The sequence below is a fragment of the Mixophyes fleayi genome, chromosome 1 (assembly GCF_038048845.1).
Source record: "Mixophyes fleayi isolate aMixFle1 chromosome 1, aMixFle1.hap1, whole genome shotgun sequence".
Lineage (NCBI taxonomy): Eukaryota > Metazoa > Chordata > Amphibia > Anura > Limnodynastidae > Mixophyes > Mixophyes fleayi.
Window position 1 is genome coordinate 299,142,847 of NC_134402.1, and position 15,348 is coordinate 299,158,194.

The 15,348-nt window shown below is 38.9% G+C and overlaps 2 protein-coding genes across 3 annotated transcripts in view; both read right to left on the reverse strand.

The window, feature by feature from the left end:
* Window positions 1-15,348, reverse strand: part of SLC35D2 (solute carrier family 35 member D2) — a 79,329-nt gene that overhangs the window by 56,409 nt on the left and 7,572 nt on the right. The window lies entirely within an intron of this gene.
* LOC142108092 (uncharacterized) lies at window positions 6,609-11,916 on the reverse strand. The gene is made up of 3 exons (XM_075191735.1): window positions 11,376-11,916; window positions 10,745-11,004; window positions 6,609-6,674 (listed from the first exon to the last, which is right to left on the reverse strand). Exons 1-3 carry the CDS (start codon window positions 11,914-11,916, stop codon window positions 6,609-6,611), a joined length of 867 nt encoding a protein of 288 aa, XP_075047836.1.

Here is a 15,348-nt window from a genome sequence, read left to right on the forward strand (position 1 = left end):
GATCTATTATTATGGTTCATGCAACAATTGTACAATTGTTTCAGAATCCTGTGCTATATCAGTCAGCCGTAACCGGAGAAGATAACGCTACAGTCAAAATGACCTGTAATACCTTAGATGTGATAGACCTGGTCCAATGCCCATACAAATTACAATAACTTACAGGTAACTTAAGATCCAGAATCCAGGTAGGTGAAAATACATGATATATTAAAAAAGGACAGGAGACACATAGTTTGTCCCAACATTTCAACTGCATTGTAATAGTGACACCTCAGAGTTAAAATGTACCCACTACAGAATGTTCCACATAATTGGAGAGGGTGAAATTGTATATGCATAATCCATAAAGTAGAAACTAAGTGAATTTATGATCTTCAAACTATCACTTCAAATGGTTTAAGTATTTATTTTGAATTACAGTCCTTTCCATAGGTTCTGGAAAACTAAATACAATGTTATAATACTACCAAAATTTCTGCAATAGTGGGACAATTTCTGATCATTTTACCACATCTCAAAAACTGACTTACATCTATTAATTTATATTACCATTTTATTTATATATGTGTCTGCAAATAACATGTTTATTTTATTACAATTTTTAATGTTTTGCAAATAAATATAAAGTTTCATTTTTACTCTATTTACAGATTTAATTTTACTGATTAATGTGTACACATCTATATATAAAGTGACTTAAGGGGCTTCACTGTACAGGTGCAAGACCCACACATGCTCATATAAGCCTTTCTAATACTGGGTAGGACCATACTTTGCCCCCAGAATAGCCTGTGGCATTAATTCATGCGATGTTGAACACTTTCATGTCAAAACAGACAAAAGTATTATAGGAACGATACCTTTATTGGCTAACTAACAGAAATGTTTACATTTGCTAGCTTTCAGAGCACAGAGGCCCCTTCATCAGGCAAGTTTACAAATGAATGATTGAGAAAAAGGCACAACATTTAAGAGATGTTACATCAAGCAATTTGTACAAGGGGGGGAGGAATACATAACAAAGATGAGCTAAAGTAATAAAACAGAGGTTTTCATTACGGATGGAAGAGTGAAAGTCCTAAGAGTTCAGAGATCTGGAGTCACTTTGCTGTGGGGTGTGAAGTGTATCCATGTAGTGGGTGATAAATCCAGGTGTTAGGTTGAGTCCTTGAGTCAATGACTAGAATGTTCTTATCAGCTTGAATTCCCAGATGTTTCTCTCTCTGTCATTTTTTAAAAAAAAAAAAAACTTTCATTATTAAGACTTTTAAATCTGTCATACTGTGTCCTGGTCCAGAGAAGTGTTTACCAACGGAGGTTTCCAGAGTCTTCTTTATTGTGTGTCTGTGTAAATTCATCCTGGATTGCAATTTCTGCTTGGTCTCCCCAAATTAGATTCCCTCAGGGCACCTTGTACACTGTATCATGTCCACCACATTGAAGGATGTACATGACAATGTGTCAGTGATTCAAAAAGATGCTGGAAATATTCCTTAGAGATTCAGGTACATGCTGACATGATAGTATCACACAGTTTCTGCAGATTTTCAGCTGCACATTCATGTGGATCTCTCGTTTCCACCATATGGTGCATGTAGTTTTGAATAAACATGCTGAACACTTGGATAGGTTAGAAACAGCATCCTCTGAACTGTAGAACAGATATTGGTAACTTACAATGCTGGATGGTTCACACATATAGGAATGCCAGCATCATACATAGATAACTGTAACACAAACAAAAAATACATAGAGCAGTAAAGTCCCAACAGTTGAATAGGGGTCTCTAGGTGTCATCAAAAGTGATCCCACTTCCAAGTGTGTCCAAGAGGGCCAAATATTGGATAACCACAGTGAGGGAACCCCAGTAGGGTGTATGCTTACAAGCAGATGTCTTTAAATCAAGCACATCAGACAGACTCCTAATGGGGAATACGAATTCTGCCTCCACTTTAGACTCCAACAATGAAACATGTGTACAAAGATAAAATCATAGTGTAATACCATTTATTGTACATAAATCAATAAAATCAGTAAAATCCACAGAATAAAGTCTGCGCAGTGGACCGCAGTTTATCCAAGCCTCTTTCCGGGACAGATCAGCAGTTTGGCCTATAACCATGTGACTGCTAGTGGAATTGATACTAAGCGTGATTCGCTATATTGAGTCACGTGACCGGAGCTCACAAGTTTAAAAAGATTACTCGTCTGTTCCCCTGTTACCTTGAAAAATAATCTATCTGATTCGAAACGCGTTGGGTCAACAGGGAGACCAGTGGATCTAGGACGGCCCGAGGATAAAGGCAGCTGTCTTCAGATTGTCCTAATGTGGATAATTTACCCCGACATGTCATAAATGCTTGACTTTATTTTCCTTGAGGTACGCTCCTAGAAGCAGACTTTATTCTGTGGATTTTACTGATTTTATTGATTTATGTACAATAAATGGTATTACACTATGATTTTATCTTTGTACACGTTTCATTGTTGGAGTCTAAAGTGGAGGCAGAATTCGTATTCCCCATTAGGAGTCTGTCTGATGTGCTTGATTTAAAGACATCTGCTTGTAAGCATACACCCGACGGGGGTTCCCTCACGTAGTTATCCAATATTTGGCCCTCTTGGACAAACTTGGAAGTGGGATCTCTTTTGATGACACCTAGAGACCCCTATTCAACTGTTGGGACTTTACTGCTCTATGTATTTTTTGTTTGTGTTACAGTTATCTATGTATTATGCTGGCATTCCTATATGTGTGAACCATCCAGCACTGTAAGTTACCAATATCTGTTCTAAAATCTGTTCTAGGAGTTGGTGGGTCCTTCTATGGTAATTTAGGCTGCTTTTTTGTATACATCAGCGCCCATTCTTGATTACATTGTCTACTACTATATAAGCATGCTCTGAACTGTTTGCTTCTGAGGTCATAGACAAAATAAAAAAGATGACAGTTGGGCACATGATATAAATCAACATTAACAATTTGCCATGGAGAGGAGTGCCATTCCCACGGGTGTAATGGAGCTAGTGGAGGTACATTTTAAACCCTCTGACATCCTTCACATTAGCTATTTATTCAGTCTGGTCATCAATTCCAGGCCATCATCTGGAACGATAAGGTGAGGCATCACATGCCATAGGTAGTGATGGGTGAAAGTGTTTTGAGGACCTTATCTGATGTCTCCTTTACCTGTTGAAAAGCCTTTTCACAATGTGTAGACCATTTCCATGGTGTTCCCTTCTGTAATAGAACATTCAATAGGTGTAATACCATTGATATTTGATGTCGGAATGTGTGATAATAATCCACTAGACCTAGATAAGATCTCAACTGGGCCATGGATTGTGGTCATTGTGGTCGCAGCACTACTTCAACTTTGTCTTCAGACTTGTTTTTAACTGCATGTCCACATTAAGAGATTTCTTTTCTCTCAATTAGCTCCCAGCCCATATTTATGAGTACACTTTTTTGATTGTTTAAATAATCTTCATCATCTTTACCTGTAATGATATCATCCAGGTAGCATTGAGTACCAGTTATTCCCTGCAACACTTGATCCATGACTCTGCCAAATTCATGGAACTGAAGCTATTCCAAAGACAGACAAATTTGTAAATACGCTTGTGCCAAATCTATTTTTGTAAACTGGTCTCCTCCCAACAGAGCTGCAAAGATGTCCTCAGTCTTTGGTAGTGGAAATTGTACTGTGTGCAGCACTGGATTAATTGTGTCTCCTCATATGCGAATGCATTCATCTTTTTTCAATACTGGAACCACTTACTACATTCTAAAGGTGACAAACTTCCCAAATGTTACCTTTTCTTCAGCTCTGCCTGAACTCTTGGTCAAATAGGTTATGGTACAGTACGAGCCTTGTGAAGTTTCTGAGCACCTTTATTTTATCTAATAGAATTCTGGCTTTGACTGCTTCGAGTGTTTCTATCCCTTTTTCAAATAAGGGTTGTGCATTCAGTTAACAATTGATTTAATATCCTAATAGTAGCATCACAATTGACACCTTCAATGTTTTGATAGCCAGCTAGTCAACTTGAATGTCCCTTAACCATTCACAGCTAATCAATGCCAGTCCACCATTTTGTAATACATATAAATATGCTTTGTGCATTTTCTCTTTATATTTCACATCAACTTTAATTTTCCCTAGAGGAGACACTGTTTCTCCACTATATGTATTCAATACAGAGTTTTTTTGTAATGGAATTCTGCAAATAACTTTTAATACTCTTTTGCTATAATAACTGAAAGGCCAGATCCTGTAGTTCAATTTTTAAGCTAACTCTGACACTTCAGGGCTGATCCACATTTCTTGGCAATCTACCACCATTGTACTGTCTAATTCAAGACAAGATAAATCTTTTCTGTTTCTTTACTCTCAGCTGAGTCTGACTCATTTTCTGTCACCTGAAGGTGTATTTCATTCACAGTGATTTTTATATCTAATTACCTTATTGCAGGGGTGGCCAACCAGTCAGAGACCAAGAGGCAAAAAATATCTACAGGTACTGCAAAGAGCCAACTTTACCTTTTATATGTGTGTGCATATACATATACCCAGTATAAACATGCGCATACATACCGTATAAACATATACTGAAAATATAACATAGATTACAATAACTTGCTAAGCAAAAAACAAAATATCCAACACATTGCCAAAATGTTCAGAATAATCATAAAATCCTCCCCACGTGCCACTAGATCTCACCACATGCCCCTTAAATGCCATCAACCTCCCCACTTGCCATCAGTTCTACCCAAATTCTCCATACATGCCAATCTCCCCCTCCCCACATGCCTACAGACCTACACACATTCAATCATATCTCTCCAAATGCCATCTTATATACTTACCTGTCCTTCAGCCTCTTCACATGCCATCAGCTCTCACTTGATCCTTACTTGCCTGCACAGAGGAAGGAGGTTGAGCACACATCACTCTCTCCTCCTTCTTCCCCGATTGGATTGTCTGTGACACTGTGGCCTCTCTGTCACAAGACCCGGCAGCTCTCTGTCACAAGACGCGGCTGCTCTCGTCAGTCTAGGAGCTCAATATTTTCCAATCTACCCCTGCTGGCACCTGGACAACTATACTTTGCTGATGCTCCTGGCCAGGAGCCACATTTCAAAGCTCAAAGAGCCACATGTGGCTCCAGAGCTACAGGTTTGCCACCGCTGCCTTATTGTATATTCTTTCTGACCTGCATACACTTTTAATATGTCCCTTTTTATTTCCTGCATTCTTTATCTTTAAACTAACAGTAACTGGCATAAAGTGTGAGGTCTGCCCACATTGAAAACAAGACTGACAAGACTTTCTTTGTATAAAACACATTTTGAGTCCGATTCATCTTGGAACGCAATGATAATGCAACTTGTGTTTAAAATAATCGGATGTAACAAACATGCACGTCCGCCCCAATTTGAGTACAACTGGACCTCAAGAAATTTTTCAACTTGAATGTAGGTAAAAGTTATAAGAACGTTCTGGCTATACTTAGGTATTCAGACAGACATAACAGACTGCAGGATACGTATATGCATATGTAACATAAAGCATGCAAAAAAAAAATATCTTAAAGAAATTAAATCTTAATACTACAATCATTAATAAAAATGCATTTTTCTTTTTTACATGAAATACATAAACCAGAATGTTCTTAATGCGTACTGTACATATAATGCATTTTTATAGTTTCTCTTACTTGCAAACACATGTTCTGGCATGCATAGGCACAAGTCATCACTATTAGTCTGCACTTACACCTGCCCTCTAGCTGGGGCAAGTAAAATGGTTAATAAACAAGTACCTCAGAGTTGCCCTGGACTTGAATAAGACAAATGTGCACACCCTTACTGTACATTGCCTACATGCGTCCGCCCTTTCCCTTCCTTGTTCTTCAAGTCATAGGCAGTCAGAAGTGTCAGTGTGTTCAGACATAAATTGCATGCAGGACTTATGTCCGAAGATGAATCAGGCCTTTTGTATGTCATACTTTCAAGACCTTTTTGTTGTACCTCTGAGGCATCCTTTGCCTCAGAGGTACAACAAATTGAAATTGCAATGGTTTAATGTTAACTCTGGTTCAGATATTAATCTCTTTTAAATACGTTTACTGTGCGTGTCACACACCAGCCACTCCAAATTGACATTATTCAGATAACCATCTCATCACCACTACTTTATTTGAGGTTTGGCCTACTTATGTGGGCCACAATAATATGCATATGTAAAGTATTTGTGGGTGTTGTAACATTTCATTTACCCTTTCATTCTTTAATTTTTTAACTTAACTTCTAATTCCTGTCTTAAAAACAATAACACTGGCATAGAGCATGCAAATACCTGTTCTAAAAAACTTTGCTTATATACACGTAAACTTTACAAGTTTCCATGACAAAGAAGAAGAAAGGGAAGAAGGAAAATAACTACTTTGTGCATTCCTTGTGTATTTATAATAAGCAAAATATTAAAACCATTTAAAACAGTTCCATATTGACTATAAGTTTAAGTACAGTATATCAGTTTGCACTTTATTGTAAATAATAACAATAAAAATGTCAAACTATGTATGAATGAATATCATCAGTGAGAGCATGGTATAGAGAACATGAGCGTATTTCTTAGGACAAGATCAAATGCAAACATTAACTGCAGAACAATAAGGAAATGAATATATCATTATTACACTTGAATATTTACAAAGAAATAAACAATAAACCAATGTAATAAAGCACATACTGATATACCGTACTTATTCTTTATGTCTGCAGGTATAAGCACTTCTATATATATATGAATGTAATGTAATGAAATGGATCCTAATGATTTTGCAACAGCTTGTTAATGCCAAGCACAAAAGATACTTTTATAACATGTAACCAATCATTAAATCATTACTGAGCAATAGTTACATGATTTAAAACCACAGACCTGTGCTATTTTCTATGAGAAAAGGCTCAACATTATTCAAGGGAACACCTTGATATAGATCTTTTTATATGTAACACTAATATAATATTCTGCTCATATTCTTAATAAGCAGTACAGAGTACAACTAAAGATTACTGCTCAGTGTTTGTATAATGTACAGATGAATAATAACTTTTAAATTCTAGACATATAATAATGGAAAATCCGACAAAAAATGATGGTGCCCCTCCTATACAGCTCATTGCGAATGAGTATGAAAAATTAATTGGAAAAAATAAAATTTATACCCCTTACTTATAATCAGTATTGACCTAATAACGTAATGACTAATCACTCACAAACAGGCAATATGTTTTATAGGGTTTTAATATATTACTTTTTAAAATGGCTATTAATTAAAGGTATGAAATAAAGGTAACTTTTAATATTTCTCTGTCCAGGTCGATCATAAAGTCTCTGGATTAGATTTAACAATTTGGCCCTTGTATTAAAAATACCCAAGGAGAGCCTCAGGGACAAACTAGTTCATTTCATTGTTCTTTGTTAAAAAGAAAGCCAGATTTGTCACAGAAAAAAACAATGTAAAACTCATTTGGGTGTAGGAAGTTCCCATTTAAACTGACATAACTCCAAAAATTTTATTTAATCAGGCCATGAAGGGGTGAAAATCCTCCTGTCATCAAGTGGTTAAAGTGGTGTAAATTCATGCTTCTTCTGTCCAGTTTCTCCTATGTAAAGAACTTCATCAAGGCATTTCATAAGGGACTCTGGGGCATATTTAACAAATAATGATAGTGCACTATTGTTCACTTACTATTAAAAAAAAAGTCCCTCTGTGCCCCTTGCATATTTAAGAAGGGTGCATCGCAGCAGATATTGTGGATATCTGCTGCTTTGCATTCCTTTTCGTTTTTGGGAGCAGTCACCATTCTACAGTATGGTGACTGCTCCCGGCTGCAATCTAACAAGTTCCAAAAAAACATTTGATAAATGTAATGTTTTACTATAATGTATGTATCAATGCCCCATGTTGGCCACACCCACAACACAATGTGGTTACGCCCTTTTTGGGGCGCCGCCGCGCACAGTTTCTCTCATTCTGGGACTGAGGCGAGCCTGTGTACTTTAAATGCCAGGGCTGATTTTTAGTGCCAGTCTGGCCCTGCTCACCGCTCTCTCTCTGCACTTGATGACAGGAGGATTTTCACCCCTTTATGGCCTGATTAAATAAAATTTTTGGAGTTATGTCAGTTTAAATGGGAACTTCCTACACCCAAATGAGTTTTACAACGATAGTTGCAGAGACAGAGCGAGATATTTGTTCGCAATTGCTGTAAGAAGAGAAGTGAAGAAGACGAGGAGGAGATCCATGGACATCGCGTTCCGAAGAGGCGGGTAAGTATGATTTTTTTTTTATCACAGAAACAGCAGTTTATCGGAACTGCTGTTTCTGTGCAGGGTTGTACATAAATTTGAGAAATAGTTCAATCCTTATCATTGCGATAAGGATTGATAACTATTTTTCACTTTATGTGAATATTGATAAATGTGCCCCTCTGCTAGATGCACAGAAGCTTTCTGACTGATACGAGCCTACCTGCTGAACCAGCATTATCCTTCATAATAATAAATATTTTTAAGTTGGTTAGAATATATATCTACGATCTATGGTTGTTACAATCTGTTGCTGCAGTGACATCTTAGTCTGTGTTCCATAAACACTTGTTAATTTTTTAGAGAATAATGGGCCTGGTTCATTAAGAAAAGTTAAGCAAAAGTAAGCAAGGCAAAACCATGTTGCATTGGAGGGGGAAGTAAATTTAAAATGTGATGGCAGATTTATATTTGGGTAGGGCAAGTCCTTGATTAACTTTAAATTTCAGTGTATAAATAAGTTTTCAAGTATTTGTGTTCTACATGAAAAATCCGCCAGTATTTTCCTTATGTGCAAAATAATAAACTCATTTCCACCCCTTGCATTGCAACATGGTTTTGTCCAGAACACTTAAGTAAGAAAACTTACTCAGTTTTGTGCTTAACTTTCCTTAATCAAATTTAAAGTTGATCTAGGACATGCCCAACTCCAAATATAAATCTTCCATCACATTTTAAGTTTGCTTACTTGCTTACTTTTACTTAACTTTCCTTAATAAATAAGACCCGTTATCTGTAACTACATCGACACCTGAATTTGTTCTTCATAAACCGCTACCAATTTCTTATGCTACTAAAGCTGCCTTGCCTAGAAATATTATTATTTGACATTTATGAGACAAACATGAGCACTGTGAAAAAATGTGGACGGACTCAGCAAGACATGACCCAGGGTGGTGTGTTTGGGATCACAGTGCAAGCTATGAGCATCTCTCTGAGCGACTTGAGACCAATTTGGTTTTGACTCTTTGGCTTCATCTTTGACTACATCTCTGTTCGCCCATCAGTCTCCAGTTATTGGGAATCATACCTGCCCTACATCCGTGAAATGACAAAGGGGACTTGTATGGAACCTGTTTTGTGCCATAGCAATCAAATCTGTTCATGGTGAAGCTGAAAGACAATTTCCAAGTCAATTTTACCTACAAACCCAAAAAACATGAATGCTATATAGATGTTACATAGATGATATCCTGACTGTTATCGAACAGAAATCAATTAAGTTCTACAAAAAAGGTTACAAAATGTTAACCCACCATCCAACTGAGTAAGTTACTTTATCCCACAACTTTGTGGATACAAGAATTTACAAAACTCCATACTGTGAGCCTCAAGACCATCATATCTAAATTACAGCTTCTATCCACAATACATTTAGCAGTTAGGGGAGGCAGTATTGTTTTGTTGTGTTGGTTGTTTTTTCGTGAGAACAAATGTCAGCAATTAGTATACATACCAATCAGCCACATCATTAAAACCACCTGCCTGATATTGTGTAGATCATCCTTGTGCCACCAAAACAGCTCTGACCTGTTGAGGCATGGACTCCACAAGACCTCTTATGCTGTCCTGTAGTATCTGGCACAAAGACATTAGCAGCAGATCCTTTAAGTCCTGTGATACTGCTTTCATACTGCCGCCCCGACAATATCCCGGGTTTTTCCACCCGGGTTTTTGCCGGGGCTCGGAGCGTCCCAGCTCAGAAACACCATTCATACTGCACCTCGGACCCGGGAATTTCCCGGGTTGACCCCATCATACTGCACAAGTCTGTGCCCTGGCAATTCGTGGGAGTCATCACCAGAGCAGTTTTCATTGGCTGAAAATTTGACCTCACTTGTTTGAATGTACCACACAAATGTAAAAGTAAATAAAAATGTTTATTTCACATATTGTATTTTGTTTTGTACATATTTCCTCATATGTCTCTTCACAAAAATATAAAATGACACAATACAAAAGTGCTTACTTGCATGTAGAAAAAAAATATATATATACACAAGTAGTAAACAGAAGACACAAATGTGCGCAAACAGTAAGTGCAAATTTGCTTTTTACGTAATATGTCAAGCTAACGGCGTGTTTCCAGATCACACGTAACATACATAATAACAATTAACTGTTAAACATTTGTCCATAAAACATGATTATTACAATTGCCGATATTGTGGCATTTCTGGTTGTGGAGTGGTTTGGTTACCAGGTGGGTATTCTATGTTAGGGTTACCCATAGGTTGAGCATGTTGTGTATAATGTACCGGGTTTGGAGGGTTATTGTTGCCTATGGCTTGCCCCCGCTGGTACATAGGATAATGTCCGTCATAATAGTAAGGACTTGGAGGAGGTGCCTGCACCCGTGAGAGGAGTCTGTCCATGAATCCCATCTTACACTCCCGATTTTCACGTAACACGCGTTCCTGCATGTTCATGATTTGCATGAGGAAAGAGTCCTGGAGATCCCGCTCATTGTCCATGAAACGCTGCAGTTGTGTATTCTCGTGTTCCCTCATGTTGCTCTCCATCTCCCGCAGTTGATCCATCATGACAGTTGTCATTATTTTAGTTGCTTGCTCCATTTTGTTGGGCCTTTTGCGTTTTTTAGGAACGTTGTAAACTGTACGTAGAAAAAAACCCAGTAAAACATACATTACAATATATAATGTGGCAGAACAAAAAAGCAGTGTTGTAAGCTGATATGTGCTTGAGGCCTCCTCCCTCTTGCCCAGTAGTTTTGCACTGCAACATATGCGTGTTAATGTTTTAATACTTTGGAGTGTATTATATTTGTCTTTTGGGCTTTTTGTTGATATAGTTCTCTTTTTTAAGTTATGTAGATATATTGGTATTTGGCTTGCATTTCTGTTGATATAGTTCTCTGTTTTTGGCAGTTATGTTTATACAGTTATTTTTTTTTTTGCCAATTATGTAGATATATTGGTATGTATATATAGTTGGTTGTTATGTGAGATTATTAAAGATACTTACTGTTGGAGCGTAAACTGGGACCTGGCGTAGACTTTGACACCGGCACTGGTTCTGGCTGCGTTTCTTGCGAAGTATCTGTAACGACTTGCGCAGCAGGGAATGGCTGTGAATCGTTCAGTTCGTCCAAAGAAATGTTGGTGTCATCTGTTGTAGAATCTTCTATTATTACCGTTGCGGCCTCGCTTGTCTGTGTGCTCTCTGGTGGTGTTGGTATAGCCGCATCAACATTGCTAGAAGATGACAGTGCAATTGGATTTGTCAGAGGAGAATGTCCAAAGACCATATTGCACTGGTCATAAAAGGGCCAGTCCATTCTTGCAGCGCCACTTTTGCGCCTGTTGTGGTCATGGACTTTAGTGTACTGCTTCCTCAGGGACTTCAATTTGTTCAGGACTTGTTGCTGTGTCCTCTTTATGCCACGTTGTGTGAGTATTTTGGCAATGTTGTAGTACACTGTGGCATCCTTCACAGTCCCAGTCACTTGCCTTCGAATTTCTTCCTCCCCTCTGGCATTCAGCAGCTCACGCACCTCTTCCTCCATCTAGTGTGTCATAATTGCTGTTAATACACACTTTTTCAGAGAACTCCACCATCCACCATTTCTCTTAAACTCCTTCTAGAATCTTCCAGGGGCTCCCATCTATGACATCATCCTCCAGAGACAGGCAGACAGCCAATCAGCTTGTTTTCTGTGCAACCCGGGTTGAAAAACCCGGGTTGCACCATTCATAGTGCAGGCAACCCGGGTCCGACCCGGGAATTACCCCTCGATAAATCCTGGGTTGAAGACCCGGGTTTTTAGACCTGGGATTTTTGAGTTGTACCATTCATACTGCACCAAGACCCGGGTCGTTTCAGCTCGCCCCGGCAAAAACCTGGGATTTTGGTGCAGTATGAATGGGGTATTAGTTGCGAGGTGGGGCCTCCATGGCTCGGATTTGTTTTTCCAGCACATCCCACAGATGAGATTGGATTGAGATCTGGGGAATTTGGAGGCCAAGTCAACAGCTTGAACTCTTTATCATGTTCCTCAAACCATTTCTGAACAATTTTGCAGTGTGGCAGGATGCATTATCCTTGTACTTGGTCTGCAACACTGTTTAGGTAGATGGTACGTGTCAAAGTAACATCCACATGAATGCCAGGACCCAAGGTTTCCCAGCAGAGCACTGCCCAGAGCATCACGCTGCCTTCGCCAGCTTTCTTTCTTCCCATAGTGCATACTGGTGACATCTCTTCCCCAGGAAAAAGACGCACACACACACAGCCGTCCACATGATGAAAAAGAACACGTGACTCAACAGACAACGCAACCTTCTTCCATTGCTCCACATTCCAGTTCTGGTGCTCACATGCCCATTCTAGGTGCTTTCGGTGTCGGTGGACTGGTCCAGCATTCGCACTCAAACCGTTCTGCAGCTATGCTGCAACATACTCAGCAATCTGCAATGCACTATCTGTACTGACACCTTTCATTTTTACATTGACGATTTGGCCATAGTTTACCTTTACACTTTCTTCTCCCTTTGTTATTCTTCTCTAATGTTTAGTCCTCTTGTTTATAATATAGTATAAAATTGGTGCCATGTTCTTTTCTTTAATAGGCATTCTCTGAACATTTTGCATTTTATTGTCTTTTAGAGAGATTTTCTACATAATTACACAGTATGTGAGGTGAGGTCAGACCAGTGACATACTAAGCACCAACATAACCACCATTTACATAGTACAAATACTTCTTCCTATACAACCAAATATTACATTATCCTTTCCCATTGCTTAACAAGGACTAGCACTCACAGGACTAAGAAATGAAATTAACACATACGCATTTCTTAAGAAAGATAAAATAAAATATTTATCTATCTATATATTGATATATACAGTATATATATATATATATATATATATATATAACAATAAATACATACATATTGCAAACCGTTCAACCTTGTCACAGCTACTCCTCAGAATAAACATCCAGCAATCACACCTATAAAGGAACCTGCTCTACTGGTTTTCGTTTAAGCCACCTTTCTTGTGGAGGGTAAATATGATGGTGAACCCTGTCCTTTACCATTGCAATATGCTTTTGCAATGTAAAACTAAAGTATATATGCTTTACTGCTTGCTATATGACATCTGAAACCCTAACTCCAAGGTCCAGGGGCGCACGCAGTATTTTTAGGGGGGTTCCCCCCCCCAAAAAAAAAACGAGAGCTGCTCCATTTTGGCAGCACTGTACTATACAGCAGCTGCGGCGCTGTCAAAGAAGCGTCCGCGGGGGTGCTGTATACAATACAGCTGTATACAATACAGCACTGCCGCGGACACTTCTTTGATAGTGCCGCGGCTGCTATATAGTACAGTGCCGCTATGTGGGGCACTTCGTTAGCGGAGGGGAGGGATTTCTGGAGACCCAGAAATCCCCCCTGCGTGCGCCCCTGAGGTCCTTCATGCTGCTGTTGTTGATACAGCTCAGATGCCAAACAACAAGATAAATGGCAACTCATAGTACAGTTCAGAGATTGAGCTGAATGCCAAAGTTGGCAAAGCTACCAGGAACTTCCTGTCCCAGTCAGCTGACTGCACCCTAAGGGAGTCATTTAGAGTTTGACACAAGTCCATTCTTTGCTTAAAATGTGCATCTTTGTACTGTACATGTGGAAAAAAAGTGTATGCGTACATCTGGATCATGATTTTTTTATTACACTGACATGCGTCTATTTACATCTAGAGAGGCAGAATGGGGGAGGGAAGGGACAGGCAAACATAGGCCAGTAAGAACAGTTAGGACGTATTCACATAAATGCAACACATTTAGAAATGGATTCATATGCATATATGCCTGACAGGAGAATCAGGTCACCAGCAGGCGCGGGCTGGTAAGTGGAAGCCCGGGGGGCGCACAGGCGGCCGCATCTCGTGACACGCGAGGCGGCCGCGTCCAATGACACAGCCGCATCGCGTGACATGTGATGCGGCCACCTGTGCGCTGACGCGGCCGTATCACATGTCTTGTGATGCGGCCGCTTGCAATATTCATTAAGTATTATATTCAATGGGGGGGGAGGCGGCCCGAATAGCTGTAAAACTGAGCGGCCGGGGCCCCCCTGCCCCCCGGCCCAGCCCGCCTCTGGTCACCAGTACAAGTCTGTAAATTGTTGGGCTGGTTACATGGAATGGAATGCTATAATAAACTTATGGGGTATAAACAATGTTAGAAAATATTGTTTTGCTGCAATAAAACAATAAACTTCATGCAGATGCATTTGACTACACTAAAGGAATTCCAACATGCTTTGAATAAATAACCTAGAGAATAGGAAAAATATTCTTAACTTAGTTGATCAGATAAACCATAACTTAATTGATATGCTGTCTTTGTCTTTCTTTGTTTCTATAGACATTTTTATAATATAGCAACAAGTCTACCTGTAAATGACATTTACTGTCATCCTTAACTTTGGTCATCTGTGAGACCATAAAATATAAATGTTGATCATTAATTTTAGTAGATTGTAGTAAACCCAAATGGTTATATATCCTTCACAAGAAACTTAATGTAACCAATAAAATGTTGCACATTAAACAATGAAACCTCGTAATCACTAATGATACCATCTGGTAGAGTTTGTCAGATAATAATAATTTTGACAGATACTGGCAGATACACAGGGTGGAGAGGTCCCTGATTAGCTCTACTATAAGGTTAGTATGAAGAAGCTACAAAGTGGACTGATTTAACATGAGACAATTTGTTTACACATACTCAGCTCCTATTTCATGCACTGATCACCACTCCTTGTGATCAGTGCATAAACCAGAACAAAAAGCACTTTTTAAATTTCTTAATCCCAGAAAGGGAAGTGAATAAATCACTAAAATCCCGCAGCAGCGGAAAATTTACATAGTAGTCAACTAACAGCTGCGTATAGGTGGATTTTCAACCAAAAACACACAGTGCTGCTAT

Bases quoted from the DNA above. Each gene is read 5' to 3' on its own strand.
- LOC142108092 (XM_075191735.1), bottom strand. From the start codon at position 11,916: ATGGAGGAAGAGGTGCGTGAGCTGCTGAATGCCAGAGGGGAGGAAGAA. The intron at 11,005-11,375 runs GTAAGTATCTTT...TTCTACGTACAG, and splicing joins TCCCAGTTTACGCTCCAACA to TTTACAACGTTCCTAAAAAA. The intron at 6,675-10,744 runs GTGCAGGCACCT...ATTGTTCTGCAG, and splicing joins TGGACAGACTCCTCTCACGG to TTAATGTTTGCATTTGATCT.